We start from the raw sequence: 17,975 nt of genomic DNA, 5'->3' as shown, positions 1-17,975 counted from the left end.
TGACTGCGGTACCTGTATATAATAAAGAAAAAATATTATATTTTTTAAATAAATATTAATTAATATATAATTTAAAATATGTGTATTTTTATTTCTTTATCATTTCAGAATATTATTAAGGAAACTGTTCCAAAAGTTAATAAACGAAAATCAGATGTTTCTGATGTTTTATTAGAAATTGCTACAAAACGTTTTGCAGCCAAGAGTACCACATCCACAACAACAATAACAAACTCCTGGGCTGTGAAATTAGACCGGATGGCTCCACAGCAGCGAATTTTATGCGAAAAATTTGTGGAGGATATTTTATTTGAGGGGCAGATGGGGACACTACACCGAAACTCAGTGCAAATTAATGGTCCAAAGCACAATGCAGGGCAAATATTTAGCAGCAGCAGTTCCACACCTATGCATCTTACTGATGCTACTATATCAGTGAGTGATGCTGAGACATCACAATCTCAAATATCGCATTTTTTTTTCAAATTTCGCTGAATAATTTTTCATTAATTTTAATTTTAAGTACACATTTAATTTATGAAATAAAAAGTTATAATAAAACATAATCGATATTCTTTATTTATTGATGTAATAATTGAGGTTATAACTTACCTTTATAAATGTTGAAAGAGACGAAATAATTGCCTCACAAGTTTCTATGATAATCAATCCAAGGGATCTAGGAGAAATTGCAGTTATAAATTTAAGATCTTCAAATTTATCTCCGGTCGCCAAATATCTTAATGTTGCTGACAAACGCATGTTAGCTGGTATTGCTTCTCGCATCACTGTATTTTTTTTTTTAATTAATGGCTCCACCTTGGTTAGTAGTTCATTAAATGTGTCGCAATCCATTCGCAAAAAATTACAATAATCCGTTTTGCTGGATAATAGATAATCAACATCCGACGATGACATGATGACCGTTCGTTACGAGCTCAAAACTAAACTGATGTTTGACGTGTTAATTTGAACGTTTGCGGGCAACACACGATTGAACATCACTAACACATATGCACTGTTTGACGCAATTATTTGATCGTCTCCAGGGCACTTTAAACGAATTGACGCATTACACTAACAATAACATAAGTTTAACGGCACCTGCTTTTGTCAACAGTTTGTGTTTTAAGCCTATTAAGCTTTCTGACAAACACTGGTTTATTTTTCAGAACATAGCTGTTGTCCTTTTGCATAACTGCTTATTGAGCGCGCCACAGAGCTTTTATGTAACTTAAGAAAGGTCCACAAGCTTTTAATGTGACTAGTTATGTTCATCAAGCTTTATAATAGCCATTAAGCTCTCAAAGGTTTGTAAAAACTTATTTGCACAATTTCAGAGAAAAATGGAAAATATAGTATACAGTGCTTACAAAGCTTAATAGTGAGCTTTTACTCTACATTTACATGGAGTAGAAGTTCATTATTGTCTGAAGTCACATCACAAATCTAGAGCTTTGGATATGAAGTAGCACATAATATGGTAGCACAACATAGTAGTGCATAATGTGAAGTTTTAGCGTAACTGACAGGCGGAAAGCAATCTACGTAATGTAGCTGTAAAGCTAATTTAACTGTTAATGAGAACTATGTGAATAGTATATCTATTATATTCAAGTTAGAATTTGTTTGTCCCAGCAGGCATCCGATTTTGACCAAAATTAGCAAACTTTTCATTGCGTTAAAGGAAAATGGCAGAAACAGTCACTTGACAGTTTCTTACCTATTATAATTGTTTATACTCTCGCAACAAAGTTGCTAGGAGAGTATTATAGTTTTGTTCACATAACGGTTGTTTGTAACACCCAAAACTTAACGAGTTAGATATAGGGTTATTATATAAACAAAAGTGATCAGGGCGACGAGGCGAGTCAAAATCTGAATGTCTGTCTGTCCGTCCGGAGCAAAATCGGACCACTGCACCGAACTTGGCATTTCCTTACTTGTTTAATGTTTGTTTTGTTTATTTATCCATCGTTGATTTACTGATCGTTTGAATATCAAAAATTTGGCAGTTTATAAAACTTGGGCTTTCTGATTTTTCAGAGTATGAGAATAAAGGGGGTATACGAAATAATACGAAGATAAATATTAAGGATAACATTAATTATGACACATATCTTCATAGATGTTTTATCTGGATCAATATACTTTAGATTACAGTGTCACATTATCTATCGGTGCTATTCTTAATCGAAGTAACTTTTATGGTCTTGAAACTAACAACTGATGCAACAACTGGCATTATCACAGCGGGAGATTTTGAGTTGTAACAATTTTAATTTGAGCCACAAAACTATTTTGAGGATTTTTACAAAATTGTCACAACAATAAACTACAATCGACTGTTGATGCATTTTTAAGGTAACTAAAGATTTTGTTTTGCTGAAGAGGGAAGCGAGACGCATTTGCTGACAAAAAAGAAAGAGGCCGAAATGCGTGAGTATGAAGAGCTTGACAAGCTGGCCGACAGGGGTAATGCTCGAAAATTTTACGAAAAGATCCGGCGACTAACTGAAGGTTTCAAGACCGGAGCACACTCCTTTAGGACCCCCAGAGGTGATCTAGTTATTGATGACCAGAGTATACTGAGTATGTGGAGGGAACACTTCTCCAGCCTGCTGAATGGCAGGAAAGTACAACAACAGGAGATGGCGAACCCGATTCCCCAATCGACGAAGATGGAGCAGATGTTCCATTGCCCGACCGTGAAGAAATTCGAATAGCTTGAAGAACAATAAGGCGGCGAAGAACTGATAAGGTGCTTGCATCAGCTTCTTTGCAGAATATGGTCGGAAGAAAGCATGCCTGACGATTGGAATCTCAGTGTACTCTGCCCAATACACAAAAAGGGAGACCCCACAATTTGCGCCAATTACCGTTGGACCTTGTCAGTGTGGCTTTAGACCTGGAAAATCAACAACAGACCAGATATTCACCATGCGCCAAATTTTGGAGAAGACCCGTGAAAATAGGATCGAGACACACAATCTCTTTGTCGACTTTAAAGCTGCTTTCGACAGCACGAAAAGGAGCTGCCTTTATGCCGCGATGTCTGAATTTGGTATCCCCGCAAAACTAATACGGCTGTGTAAGCTGACGTTGAGCAACAGCAAAAGCTCCGTCAGGATCGGGAAGGACCTCTCCGAGCCGTTCGATACCAGACGAGGTTTCAGACAAGGTGACTCACTATCGTGCGACTTCTTTAACTTGATGCTGGAGAAAATTATAAGAGTTGCAGAGCTAAATAGAGAAGGCACAATCTTCTACAAGAGTGTACAGCTACTGGCGTACGCCGATGATATCGATATCATTGGAAACAACACCCGCGCCGTTAGTTCTGCTTTTTCCCGCCTGGATAAGGAAGCGAAGTGAATGGGTCTGGTGGTGAACGAGAACAAGACGAAATATCTCCTGTCATCAAACAAACAGTCAGCGCATTCGCGTCTTGGCTCCCACGTCACTGTTGACAGTCATAACTTTGAAGTTGTAGATAATTTCGTCTACCTGGGAACCAGCATTAACAGCAATAACAATGTCAGCCTAGAAATCCAACGAAGAATCACTCTTGCCAACAGGTGCTACTATGGACTAAGTAGGCAATTGAAAAGTAAAGTCCTCTATCGACGAACAAAAACCAAACTCTACAAGTATCTCATCATTCCCGTCCTACTTTACGGTGCAGAAGCGTGGACGATGTCAACATCCGATGAGACGGCACTAGGAGTTTTCGAGAGAAAGGTTTTGCGGAAGATTTATGGTCCCTTAAGAATTGGCAACGGTGAATACCGCAGACGATGGAACGATGAGCTGTATGTGTTATTCGACGACATAGACATAGTCCAGCGAATAAAAAAACAGCGGCTACGCTGGCTCTAGCTCTGAAAGTATTCGATGCAGTACCCGCTGGTGGAAGCCGAGGAAGAGGGAGACCTCCACTCCGATGGAAGGACCAGGTGTAGAGGGACCTGGCTTCGCTTGGAATAACCAATTGGCGCCAAACTGCCAGAAGGAGGGATACGTGGCGCGCTGTTTTGGACTCGGCTATAACCGCGTAAGCGGTGTCTACGCCAGTCAAGAAGAAGAAGAAGAAAGATTTTGTTTGACTCAAATCGTTACTCACTACCATTTAATAAAACACGTTGCTATATTCTTTTATAAATTTAGCATTTCTGTATGTTCTTTATTATTTATTAATTTCTCAGTTTTATAATTTTTCATTGTTGTTTATAATTATTAGCATTAGTATTGACTATTTTATGTATTTTTTTTTTTAATTATTTAATTTAAAATTAATATTTTTAGAGTTTACGATAACAATCTGTACCGACTTATATAATATTTGTTTTCGAAAAACATCTTAGTACATAGTATAATTAAATCTAAATACAATATATCAAGTTTAAACTAGATGGCAACTAAACATTTTGTATAAATTTTAACTACTCACATATCGTAATCAAATATTTGATTTATATTAATTTATTAATTTTTTATACGTATTTACTATTTATAATAATTTTGTATAAAAAATAAGAACACACATTTTTACATGTATATATTGAATGCATAGAAGCAGACATTATCTTTGTATGTGGTAAATGCAAATATGCTTTTGTAGATCTTTGAATTCTTTTGACTTTTTAGTGGTTGATTTTGATTATTGTTTACTTTCTCTTTGATTTGGAGGTTGTTTCCTTCTTCAGTTTGTTAGACGTTTTAAAACGAAGTCTTCATTTTGACATGTTTAATGCTATTCCATTTTGTTTAGAGCTTTTGTGTTAATAGTACTTTTGATTTACGCATTTTTAATCTCTTGTGAATTTACTTTGATAGTTTCGGGGAAAACAAAAAGTTTGATTATTATCTTGACCACTTTTTATTACATAGCGCATATTTGGAAAATTTAAATGTGTTAATTATTCAAAACAAAGGAATACAAATTTTATTACTCTTTATTTATTGTATATCTTTATATACCGTTTTTAATCTGTAAATTTTGATATGACTTAAGCACTTTAGCTATGTGAATAGTACCATATTATTACCTAATTTATATATACTTTTATGTAATTCAGTTATTATTTGTTTTTTATTTAGTCTGCAATTTTGATGCTTCTGTATTTAGACTAGGGTACAAGGGAATATTTTTACAGCACTGTTACTCTTAACTGTCTAGTAATATGTGTGTAAGTATGTTCTAATTATAAATAAATCTATAACTATAAATGCATGTTACTCATTTACAACATTTATATTCTTTCATTTTCCGTTTATTTTTTTGTTTTTTTTTTTTGTTTTTGTTATTATTGTATTTAATTTTACATTATGTGGAAGATGATGGCATAGTAGTTAATGAGTATCGATTTCCCAAAAAGCTTGTTGCGAACTGTTGAACAATACTGCATTTAAAAAATGATAATTAATTGTGGAAAAATAAGAAAATTGAATCGCGAAAAACTTTCCTAACTAATAATTCTATCGTGTATACATATACCGCTGTTATTATACATTGATTTTGACATCTTTGTGATGATTGGTACCGACTTGAAGCACTTATAATACATATGACGGCTCAGTAGTAATAGAACCATAGACAGTGACAGTGAAAGGATTAGAAGACTAAAAGAACGCCAAAATTAATCCATCATGCAAGAAAATAATGATTTAATTCGACAACTTGGCTTAAATGACGAGAAGGCCAAACTTGAAATCGGCAAAACGGCAAAGCTCGATTAGAATTATGAAGACCTTCCGGTAAGTAGACAAATAGATGAATTTTAAGAATTTGCCGAGAAAAAAAAATAAACTACAAAATGAACCATTCAGTTCAGCTTTACTAGGAATATTATGCCGAGGACTTCCCTACGACTAGTGAGTGTAAGTAGAATTATACAGTTTAAACAGATAGTATAAGGAGTAAGATTTAATCTGGAATCCCAATGTAAGTGACCTAAAGCAAAAAGTAAACATTTTTTTTCCACGGAATCTAGTTTATCAGAATTGGTATGGTAATTAGGATTTCATACCACCATACTCCAATAAATGTTTTAACAAGAATTTTAGTAATATACAAATCAATAAATTCTTTAGACCAACGTTTATCAAAGCTAAGATCACCGATAACTTTTGAAATTATTGAACTTACATGGAAATTAAAATTTAGTTTAGGGTCCATAGCTGCTCCTAAATCAACAAAGCTATATACTTGCTCCAAACTAAAGTTTTTTTAGGCAGAAGGGTCAAAAACACAAGGACACTATATTTTGAAGTGCGTTTGAAACTGATATCTTTCGTTACGAGAAGTATATAATTTAAAAAGTTTTACATCATCCGCATATAACAAATTTTTGGAATACTTAATCACAGAAGGTATATCATTAATAAACAACAAGATCAAAATCAAGACTTGCCTTGTGGAACGTCTGAAGGGGCCCTAATTGAATCTGAAAAAGTATCACATTACACATGCTAACTTGCTGTGTTCTATTACTAAGATATGAAGATACCCATTAAATAAGTCTTGAATGAAAACCAAGAATATACAGTTTTTGCATAAGGATTGTGTGGTTTACTCTCTAGAATGCTTTACTAAAGTCTGTGTAAATAACATCATATTATTATTTCATATGTGTTCCTAAATTCGAGCAAATTTAAATGGATGAAGACTTTATTTCAAACTCCGTGCTGAGAAAATGAACTTAAAGGAGAAATCGAGAAGGTTATTTGATCCGGGATAATAGCTTCCCAAAGTTTGGGTATTGATCACCTAAGTCCACTTTTATGTAATGGAATTAAAGGGTGATTTTTTAAGAGCTTGATAACTTTTTTAAAAAAAAAAACGCATAAAATTTGCAAAATCTCATCGGTTCTTTATTTGAAACGTTAGATTGGTTCATGACATTTACTTTTTGAAGATAATTTCATTTAAATGTTGACCGCGGCTGCGTCTTAGGTGGTCCATTCGGAAAGTCCAATTTTGGGCAACTTTTTCGAGCATTTCGGCCGGAATAGCCCGAATTTCTTCGGAAATGTTGTCTTCCAAAGCTGGAATAGTTGCTGGCTTATTTCTGTAGACTTTAGACTTGACGTAGCCCCACAAAAAATAGTCTAAAGGCGTTAAATCGCATGATCTTGGTGGCCAACTTACGGGTCCATTTCTTGAGATGAATTGTTCTCCGAAGTTTTCCCTCAAAATGGCCATAGAATCGCGAGCTGTGTGGCATGTAGCGCCATCTTGTTGAAACCACATGTCAACCAAGTTCAGTTCTTCCATTTTTGGCAACAAAAAGTTTGTTAGCATCGAACGATAGCGATCGCCATTCACCGTAACGTTGCGTCCAACAGCATCTTTGAAAAAATACGGTCCAATGATTCCACCAGCGTACAAACCACACCAAACAGTGCATTTTTCGGGATGCATGGGCAGTTCTTGAACGGCTTCTGGTTGCTCTTCACCCCAAATGCGGCAATTTTGCTTATTTACGTAGCCATTCAACCAGAAATGAGCCTCATCGCTGAACAAAATTTGTCGATAAAAAATTTCGAACCGAACACTGATTTTGGTAATAAAATTCAATGATTTGCAAGCGTTGCTCGTTAGTAAGTCTATTCATGATGAAATGTCAAAGCATACTGAGCATCTTTTTCTTTGACACCATGTCTGAAATCCCACGTGATCTGTCAAATACTAATGCATGAAAATCCTAACCTCAAAAAAATCACCCGTTATAAATGAGTTTTTCCATATAATATAAAAAAATTCTTGTTTAAGAGATAATTTAAAAAGCTTTCTTAAGGGCAGTTAGATATATTCTGCATAATTTTTAAGGAAGCATAATGGAATCATATCTGAGCCATATTAAAAAATTGTTAGCTTATCTAAATGGCAGTACTCGGACATAACACATGATGAAATGGAATATTCATAGAAAAGTTTGAACAATAAATAATTTGTCTTAAATAGTTCTGCAAATATCGAAACTTCAATATATCTGTTCATCATGGGGTTGTACTATGACGCTTATGATATAGAAGCAAATATATAAGTTCTGATTATCATAAGACAGAACAAATGGAAGAACAAATTGAAGAGGTCATTGCGAATAAATCAGTTAAGTCGATCAATGAGCTTTTAAACGCATCATATACGCTTTCAATCGAAATAAATTATTTACGGTAATTGCATAAATCAGGGTAAATTGCCTACAAAAAAATGCGCATAAAATCATTAAAATTTAATAATATACATATACGTATGCATTTACAAAAAACTATGTACAACATTGTAGGTTATATTGCATAATAATAGTCGAACAACTGTCGCTAAAAATTATCTGGCAGCCAACAAGTATAGGAAATGTATGTGTGTTAATATTATTTCAATGTACCTAGGTAACTATATGTTAGGTTGTATGTATGTATGTATGCAAGTATCGTTTTTGCATTTGTTTAAGTTTCACTTTATCCTTGCTTTAGCAAGGATTTCGCATTCACATACACATGTATTTATTAATGCTTATTACTACGATTTCATTTCTATTTATTCATTTGTTTTTGTTTTTTCATATAATAATTAAAAATGTTTAGTGATCAGTCATTTCAATGCAATTAATTGCAGTTTTCATTTAACCTAAATTTATGCGTAAGTATACATATATGTATGTATTCATGTTTACATATGCGTATTGTTCATGAGTGTATTTCACCTTTGTTGTTGAGTTAACTTAATTATTTATTAATATGCTTATGCATATTCGATTTATATGTAGATGTAGATGCACTAACACACACATATCATATAATATATCTGCATTGTTGTTGCTGGAATATGTATTTACTGTATGCCTGTGCATTTGTGTGTGTTTACCAGCAGTATATAGAGATTTTATAATTTGCTTTAAGAACTCGCAATGAGCGGTCCGCTTGGCATACATATATCATTACATGCGTAAGTGCTTTGACGCTCGTGCACAGCATATTCACACACACATACATATATACATATATGCTTGAGTTTCTACATAAATGCAGCTGTGTTGCAAGTTAAAATGTTACCACTTTTTTTGTGGCATACAATTAGTTACATTCAGGTTTCTTTACAGCTATGTCGCTTTCCGTTTGTTATACACACATACAAACACACACATATATCTCTAGTTCTACCATATATGAATGCTTGCTTTCAGCATTTAATTTATTGTTTTCGTAGTTGCCTTTAGCTTCCTTTACAGTATTTTGTATTTTTTGTTGTATATGTGGTTTCTCTTTAACTTATGAGCCAAAGCTCTGCTTAAATTTAAATAATTCTACAAGATTTCATTACATTGTTATTCGACTTTATGTTGCTGTTTCAGTGTATGTGTGTGTGTGTCTATTTTACTTTAGCAATTTACCTTATAGTTTACTTTGTTTATCCATGTTTATTATTTAATTTTACTTTCACATTTGATTTAATAGATTATATCTACTAAATACTAATACTACCAAGCCTATAATAATTTACCTCTAAATGACTGCCTGTGTGCGTATGTCTGTGTATTGTATGTACATAAAATATTTTATTGAGTTTACTTAGTTCAATTAGTCTCCGTAAAATGTGTGTTATGTGTGTTGGTGAAATAATTTGCATTTACTCGTATGTATGCGGTGTGCTTTTATAGTCACTGCTATTTGTAGAAGCTTTAGGCTGCAATGACTTACTGACCTCACAATTGTTTACAAATGATTATAATTGGTGAAAATTGCCACATACATACATATACAAGTAATTTAAATTAAATTGTGTTTTTATTTTAATCGGAAAAAGCAAAGGAAAGTTGCTTGCCATAATAATTTCTATGAGAACCAAAACAATGTGCGTGGAAGAGGATGAAAATTATTATAAAATAACATTGAAAATAATTTCATAATTGTGAGTTCTCGATTGGTTTTGAAATTACATAGAATTTACTCTGTGCCATTTTCTATTAAATAACAAAATTTTAAAGACCAGATTTAAAAAAAAAACAAGTAAGGAAGGGCTAAGTTCGGGTGTAACCGAACATTTTATACTCTCGCAATTTATTTATTTAAATTAATTAATATTATATAATACACAATTTGACCCACATATTCCTCATATATATTATATAAAGTCCATTGATTTTTAGAAACCCTAATATTAGGTTCGAAGCACCGAGGTCCTCATGTTCGATATATGGGGCCTTGAAAACATATGGTCCGATTTCGGCGATTTTTAGACTGGGGCTGCCACACTATTAACATAGTATTTGTGCAAAGTTCTGCACCGATATCTTCACTAGTTCTTACTTTATATATTGTAAAGTAAACGATTCAGATCGTCTTCAAAGTTCTGGTATAAAGGAAGTAGGCGTGGTTGTAAAGCGATTTGGCCCATTTTCACAACATATTATTGGGATTTAAGGAAACTATTACAAACCAAGTTTCATTGAAATCGGTCGAGTAGTTCCTGAGATATGGTTTTTGACCCATAAGTGGGCTATGCCACGCCCATTTTCCATTTTGTAAAAATTCTGAGTGCAGCTTTCATCTGCCATTTCTTATGCGAAATTTTGTGTTTCTGACGTTTTTGGTTAGTGAGTTAACCCAGTTTTAGTAATTTTCAACATATCCTTTGTATGGGAGGTGGGTGTGGTTATGATCCGATTTCTTTCATTTTTGGACTGCATTAGGAAGTCGCGAAAAAAACCGACTGCAGAAAGTTTGGTTTATATAGCTCTATTGGTTTGCGAGATATGTACAAAAAACTTAGTAGGGGGCGGGGCCAAGCCCACTTCCCCTAAAAAAGTACATCCAAATATGCCCCTTCATAGTACGATCTTTCAAACCAAATTTTATTTCCATAACTTTATTTATGGCTTAGTTATGGCACTTTATGTGTTTTCGGTTTTCGCCATTTTGTGGGCGTGGCAGTGGTCCGATTATGCTCATTTTCGAAAGCAACCTTCCTATGGTGCCAAGGAACATATATTCCAAGTTTCATTAAGATATCTTAATTTTTACTCAAGTTATCGCTTGCACGGACAGACGGACAGACGGACGGACAGACATCCGGATTTCAAATCCACTCGTCATCCTGATCACTTTGGTATATATAACCCCATATCTAACTCTTATATTTCTTGGTGACACAAACAACCGTTATGTGAACAAAACTATTATAGTCTGTGCAACAGGTTGCGAGAGCATAAAAATGGAAAAATCTGGAAGTAGACTGTAGAATAGAGCTGCAAAACTGTGGATGCCACTATCGATGGTATCGAATGATGCCTTTTTTCCGAATTGTCATTTGCGAATAATGATAGTATCTTATAATTGGCAAACTCTAACTACTCTAAGAGCATTCGTATGGTCAAACATTACTGCAGGCAAGCGACAGAAAAATAAGCTGATATATGTTCACATAAATTATTCGAGGAAACATGTGAATGCAGTCTTTTGACCAGTTGTGTTCTAACAGAATGTTCTCCTTCCTAATTACTATTGCGGTAGTACTCACTCCTAGTAGTATAGTAAATATACAAGCTATTACTCAAGTGAAATCTAGCGGAGCTTTAAATTAAAAAAACTTTGTTTAAATGCAAAACATTTATACTCAAACTTTTTGATGACAAGTTTTTCTGTATTTACAAAAAACCTAATTTAATCGTAACGCCATTGGATGTACAATATTTGTTATTAAACCTTGAGGGTAACAAATTATCATTGCCTTCTGCATCATTAATTGTCGGTCCGATGCTTAGATGTTTGAAAATTGAAAACGTTGGAATAGATAAAAGATTCTGAAAAAATCATTGGAATCGCTCGTAGACGTACAACTGCGCCTTGAAATTTTCTACTTGAAATTGTGTCTTCACGCGCTATTAAAAAATAAAGTGCAATTTACTGGAACTTGTGTATTTGGATATTGTTAATTTATCTTTTATAATGCGTCTTCAACTAGCAAACAACCTTGAAAGAAGCTCTCAAAAAGGAGTAGTCTTATATTGCGCCTTCGGAAATAGAAAATATGGTTCTATCTACGTCATGCCGTCTAAAAGTAGTAGTAGTAGTAGTTTATTTTATTCCCTTTATATTCGTTTGTTTAAGTCAGAAAATGAAACTCTATGCACTGTATTTAAAATTTTGTTCCGCGTAATTTTACGTTTTTTTATGAATTTACCATTTTCTGCGTAACAATGAATTTTTTTTGCATTGAATTATTGATTAATTATCTACTATAAATAAACTGCATCACTACATTTGTGTTAAAACATTTAATTTAAATAAAAATTGAAATTTTATGGGTGTATTTAAACTTTTGTCTTTGACTGTATATAAAATATTAAATATGGTTGGAAAAAAAATAAAACAAAAATCTAATAAAATTTTTTTGTAAGTGCACACTTTTTGTTCAAATCACAGAAATTAATACCATGTTCTATTCCTTCTCTCTCTAATGTAATGTATGTAACTGCGCCTCTGCGCAGAGTTTTTGTTATCACTCGACCAATTTCAAACTCAATATCTGTTGGGTATATGTGTATGTATGTATGATTTCGTATGTATTTTTACTTATATAATAACACATTTATTATTTCTTTTCACTCTTAGTAATATATATACGCTCCTGATTTATTTTGTTTACTTTTTATTTTTGATACTTTCACACGTTTAATTTTTTTAGATGTTGTTTCAGTATATGTATGTTTTTCTTACTCCATGTTATGTGTATTTAAGTTAGTATATATATTTATTTGGCGTAGGGATGATTTACATCGGGATTTCGCATGAGCGTACTATTCTGGCTGCCGGGCATTGTTGTTGCGTTTTGATCATGATTGCTCAGTATCTTTTCAGTTTCCTGCCGGCTGTTGGCCATTATGCGGCGTATTGTTGGTGCGCAGGGTGTACGTCAAAGGCGCGATTCCTGCGCATGTTCATGTCAAACCTGACTGTGCGCATTCATGTGCATTGTTTCGGCCTCAGATGCGGCACTTAATTGTCCGGCTGGATAATACTGCAAAGAGGCACAATTGAGGTACTGTTTGAACATTAATAATAGTTGTGACCACAATGAAAGCAAAATTCAATTCAGGTTTGTGAATTTAATGTATGAGTATGAATATATGAGTGTGTGGCATTATATAGTGTGTAGGATTTTAAGTTTTCCAGCAACTTTCCTTGTGAGACAATTTTGAATACATTGCATATCGTTAAAGAAAATGTGTTTTAAGTTATATTTTATTTACTTATGAATGTTTCCAATTGAATAATTTACAAAAGTAACAAAATAGTTCATTACATAATTTATTTATTCATGTGAGATATTTGTTAAGAAATAAATATGGCTAAATCAATATTTATAATTGTCTTTTTCAGATCTTTTATATTACTATAAGATTACTCCACACACTTGACTAGCATATGAATTCCCATTCCCAGATGTTCGGCGACAATTTAAAACTACTTAGCTAAATGATTTTAAATTTCAATATTTATGTACATACGTTTTATTTTAAGAATTTTTGCACAATTTGATCAATGCAGTCAACTGTTTTAAATTGTGCTTAACCCAACTCTAAATTCAGGAATTTTCCTCGATGTGTCTTCTTTAAATTTATGTAAAGTATATGTTCTTATTTGGAAAACCAACAATTATGATGATTTTGGCTTTCAAGAAGAAATAAAATGCATAGTTTAATGTTTAAATAATACTCTGTGCAACACGTTGCGAGAGTATAATAATTATATTTAAGGGTTTGCCATTATATTTTAAAAATGATTTCGGCTAGAATAAACTCAGCCGAGAAACCCAATTTTCGACCTCTTGCCATATTAGAGCCGTATGTCATCAATAAAATTTGTATCGGAGTAAGTCTGTTCATTAAGAAATGTTCAACCAAACTCAGTATAAATTAAGTAATAAGTGTCAAAAAGATCAACTCCGTAAAAGTTGGCTAATTGAAACCCACACGTCTCAAAAACACCAGTTCATTAACTTTTTGACCAAAATATAGGTCATTGTGTGAATTATCTCAATATAATTATTTTAAGGCAGTAGTCTGCTTTACAGGCTTCGAATCGATTTTTTTGTTTTGTTTTAAATCTCTTCCAAAACTATCCAAGAATAAGTGTTTAAAATTCCAGAGGCCAATTCGACATATTTTCGAAGCTAGAGCAGTTTTAGTGGCCGAGCGTCGAAAACTTTAAAGCGCGTTTTCTCGAGTTTTCAAATTCACAAGTGTTAGAAAAGGGTGCCGGCGATAGCAAAAAGAATATATGTCCGATCAAAAAAAACCCAAGGTAATTTAGCTTCAGTATTAAACTATCTTCTATTTGAACTAAAAAAGTTGGACAAAAGTATTATTTAAACTACTTGTTTTGCAACTTAAAGTAAGTTTTTTTCGAAAAAATTTGGAATTTTATAACTTCTTCGGTATTTTTTTAGTTCATAAAGAAACTTATAAAAATTAAGCAAAAAATTTGGTTTGACTGTTTCAGATGCATCGCACGACCTCCATCACCTGCACCGATTTACAAGTGCAGACTCCAGGCGCTCCAGAAAAATACTTACAACTTTGAAAAAATTTAAATATTTTTTAATAATAAATATTGTTTTTTAAGCCTTAAATATAGTACACTATCGTCTTAAAATTCCGTTTACCGCATCATTTCCTTCCCTTTCAAAAAAAATTGCTAAAAAACGCTTTTTTTTGGCTTCTAAGGCAGACTACTGCCTTTATGTTTTCTCAAGCTTAATTTAGTTTTATGCCAACATTTAGTTTAGTACCCCACATATTTTTCTCGCGTCATTATAACCTATATAGTGCTTGGTAACTCTCTGGTTGACTTTAGACTAATGATGAGTGATATTTCACTACCGTTTATTTTTTCACTGCGATTGAAAAATCGTATATAGCAACTGCGATCAATTTTTGTCAATAGTAATAAATTACCATCGCAATGACAGTTCAGTAATTCTAGTTCTATCACTTTAGCAATAGCAGTTCAGTGATCACAATAGCAATTTTGTTTGCGATTTCGATAAGCAAGCGTGCGGTGTTTACGAAAGCAGTTAAATGTACCCAAAATTTATCAATTAATCAATGCTCTTGACAGTGCTCTTTAACAATGAAATATCTCGTTGTAGATAGTTATGAAAGCAAATTTGTTGTAATGGAGATATTTTACTTTTGTCGTTATTTTTATACAATGAGGAAACATATGAACACGTTTTTATACTAAAATATTTTTAATATACATATATTAAAAGGACATAATATGTACATATGCATATGTAATATATCATATAGAATTATATGGCTCTGAGGTGGAACAAAAGACTATAACCTCTGCCATCCGATTACACAGCCTAAAAAAAATGTTTGTCATGACCTAGGGCTCTTACTATGCTGCACTATATGTCTTTGGCGTCGCTGAATCTGAGGTCCATTTATGTCCGTCATGGTCCATATGACGGACATCGAATCAATCAGCTTAGACCTTGGTTAAGACCCATATTCCTAATAAAATGATTTGCGCCTCTTAAATTCACTTTTTTCTCATATACCCGATTTGAATTTCTTCTGCATTATATCAATTCTTAGAGAAATTTTCCTACCTTTGAGCCTTGCTAATTGCGCGAGTATAAAATGTTTCGTTACTCCCGAAGTTAGACCTTCCTAACTATTTAACATCTCCACAAACATAAATTTACTGAGTTTCTATTCTAAAAGATGCCTTAAACTCCAACAAGTGCATGCCTCACATGTCGTTCGGAGCTGTTTGACGCTTACTAATTCCCTTTTATGGTTAGCTTAATCAAGATTTCCAAATTAATAATATTGAGCAAAATTGCATACATATCACGGGCATACTCTACTAAGTCTACTAGTTAGTAGAATTAAAGCATTTCGTCGGCGCCCTAGATTTTGCATGAGCAATCAGGAAGCAATCAACACCAACCCAGCTACCAAAAGCTGTTACTCGCATCAAACATATTATGACAAGCCACTAAATACATACATCATTACAAAATACCTGCTGCTCTAACATGTAATTAGAACTCAAACATGCACCGAAAATTGCCAGCCAGACTGACTTGTATACGAAAGTTGCATGCACAGCATTGCATTACCACCACCAGCACACACCGTTACTCATGTATAGAAAATGAGGCAAATGCGGTATGGCGTAGACGACATAGGCGGGTAGTTAACATAAGAGAAACTGATACATCAGACCAAACAAATATGCATGTGGGCGCACATGTGTGCATATGCTAACACATAACGGTATACAGTGCTTGCTGACTGTCAGTCAACTAAGTAGTAGCTATGTTATCTAACCGCCTTGCCGTACTAGAACAGACATTATCTGTTGTTGTTGTTGTTCTTGCTGTTGCATTGGTGTAAATTCATATTAATTTCAGAAACATAAAACAGTTTGCTTCAGAAGGACCTCGCCCAACACACACTCGCAAAAACGGAGAATATGTGCAGAATTTTAACTCACAGGGTAGCAGAGTGGCAACTGGTGAACGGCGTTGCGGTCGCCAACACACACATATGTATATACTTATGTGCACATAGTAGACCAATGTGGTCACCCAGCGACAGATATGCCCGTGTCAGTCATTAGTTGAACGTTTCGCCTGACACGGCTGACGACGACGACGACCTGCTCGCTGTTACGCGCCTGCAAGGCTGGTATTAATGAACGCGATGATTATTCAGCCATGCGGAGTACGAAAGCAAACAAGGCACGGGTTACAAGTGCAAACACACATGCACCTAGCACACAAGCATACAACGCGTTGACTACGTTGCACCGGTGCCTTTGGGCGAGTTGGTGCTGCAGGCTGGCAAATAACACACACATATTTGCATTCACATACACTGAGTAATATGTGCTTGCTGTGCATGGCTTAGGCTTAACTCATTCTCGCAAAGCATTCTCTGCACCGTCAAAGACGTATTGTTCGTCTGTGTGTGTGCGCGCACATATTTGTGTGGGCCTAAATAGCTGGTCCTCTACTGTTGGCTGCTGATTTGTTTCTATTTGTCCATTGCTCAGCTTTCTGTCAGCCGGATGTACGGCGCTAGACGGTCAGGCACCCACGGCAGGCAAACGCGCAGTCGAGCAAATGCTGCCAACAGGCAAATGAACGCTCAGTGGATTTCATATTCGTATCTCCCTTATGGCGACTGATTAAATGCCCACTGCATTGTTCGTCGCTCCGTGCGCACGTGTGTGTCTGTGTGTGCTATGCTTTTGTGTGTTTATGCATATTAAGCTCAGCAGTTGAGTTTAGCAGAACGCACAAATAACGTTAACGCGTTCGCCAGTGGAAAATGTGAAGATACTCGGCTTTGAATTTATGTACAATATGTACATATGTATGTGCATACAGTTTGTGGGGTTGCCTGGTTATTATAGTATCTGTGTTGCGAAAGCCTGATATGTTGCATAGTTCCACCGGTTTTATCTGTTCATATTCGATTGCCGCTACTGCAATTGTAACGGACCGGATGCAGTATTTGGATTGCTTTATATCCGGCTTAACGGTTCTTCATATGAGTTTTGTGTGCAACAATGATATGTGGACGTATAACGGTTTCGCATATACATATCTATATATACATGCGTATAGGTCTCCAAATGTTACTCTTTAAATAAGACCCCCTCCTAAGCTCTTGACGAAGCGAGCTTGAAAATTCGGTGGAAATAATGGTATATCTATAATAGATTTAGTTTTTTTTTTATATTTATATAACCGCAATGATTATATAATTTTAATAATTTTCCGAATTACACAACCTCAGTCAGAGACTCAGTCGTCGAGTCCTGACATTCACTCTGGTGAATGAACGTCTAGCCACAATCCACATCAAAGCGAGGTTCTTCAACATTTCGCCGATTTGGGCCCATGCCCCGACGGAAGACAAGGACGATGTGATCAAAGAAGCCTT

The 17,975-nt window shown here is 34.5% G+C and overlaps 1 protein-coding gene across 2 annotated transcripts in view; it reads right to left on the bottom strand.

The window, feature by feature from the left end:
• Positions 1-6,821: 6,821 nt before the first annotated feature.
• LOC105218571 (glutamate receptor 1) overlaps positions 6,822-17,975 on the bottom strand; it is a 112,668-nt gene continuing 101,514 nt past the window's right edge. Inside the window, exon 16 of one of the 2 annotated variants that reach the window (XM_054229451.1) lies at positions 6,822-13,045. In XM_054229451.1, the coding sequence (XP_054085426.1) occupies positions 12,947-13,045 (99 nt within the window). In that variant the 3' untranslated portion in view covers positions 6,822-12,946. The remainder of the gene's footprint in view (positions 13,046-17,975) is intronic. The other variant, XM_054229452.1, reaches the window with a different exon arrangement.

The sequence above is a fragment of the Zeugodacus cucurbitae genome, chromosome 4, assembly GCF_028554725.1.
Source record: "Zeugodacus cucurbitae isolate PBARC_wt_2022May chromosome 4, idZeuCucr1.2, whole genome shotgun sequence".
Lineage (NCBI taxonomy): Eukaryota > Metazoa > Arthropoda > Insecta > Diptera > Tephritidae > Zeugodacus > Zeugodacus cucurbitae.
This window is presented reverse-complemented; position numbering and strand designations above follow the sequence as displayed.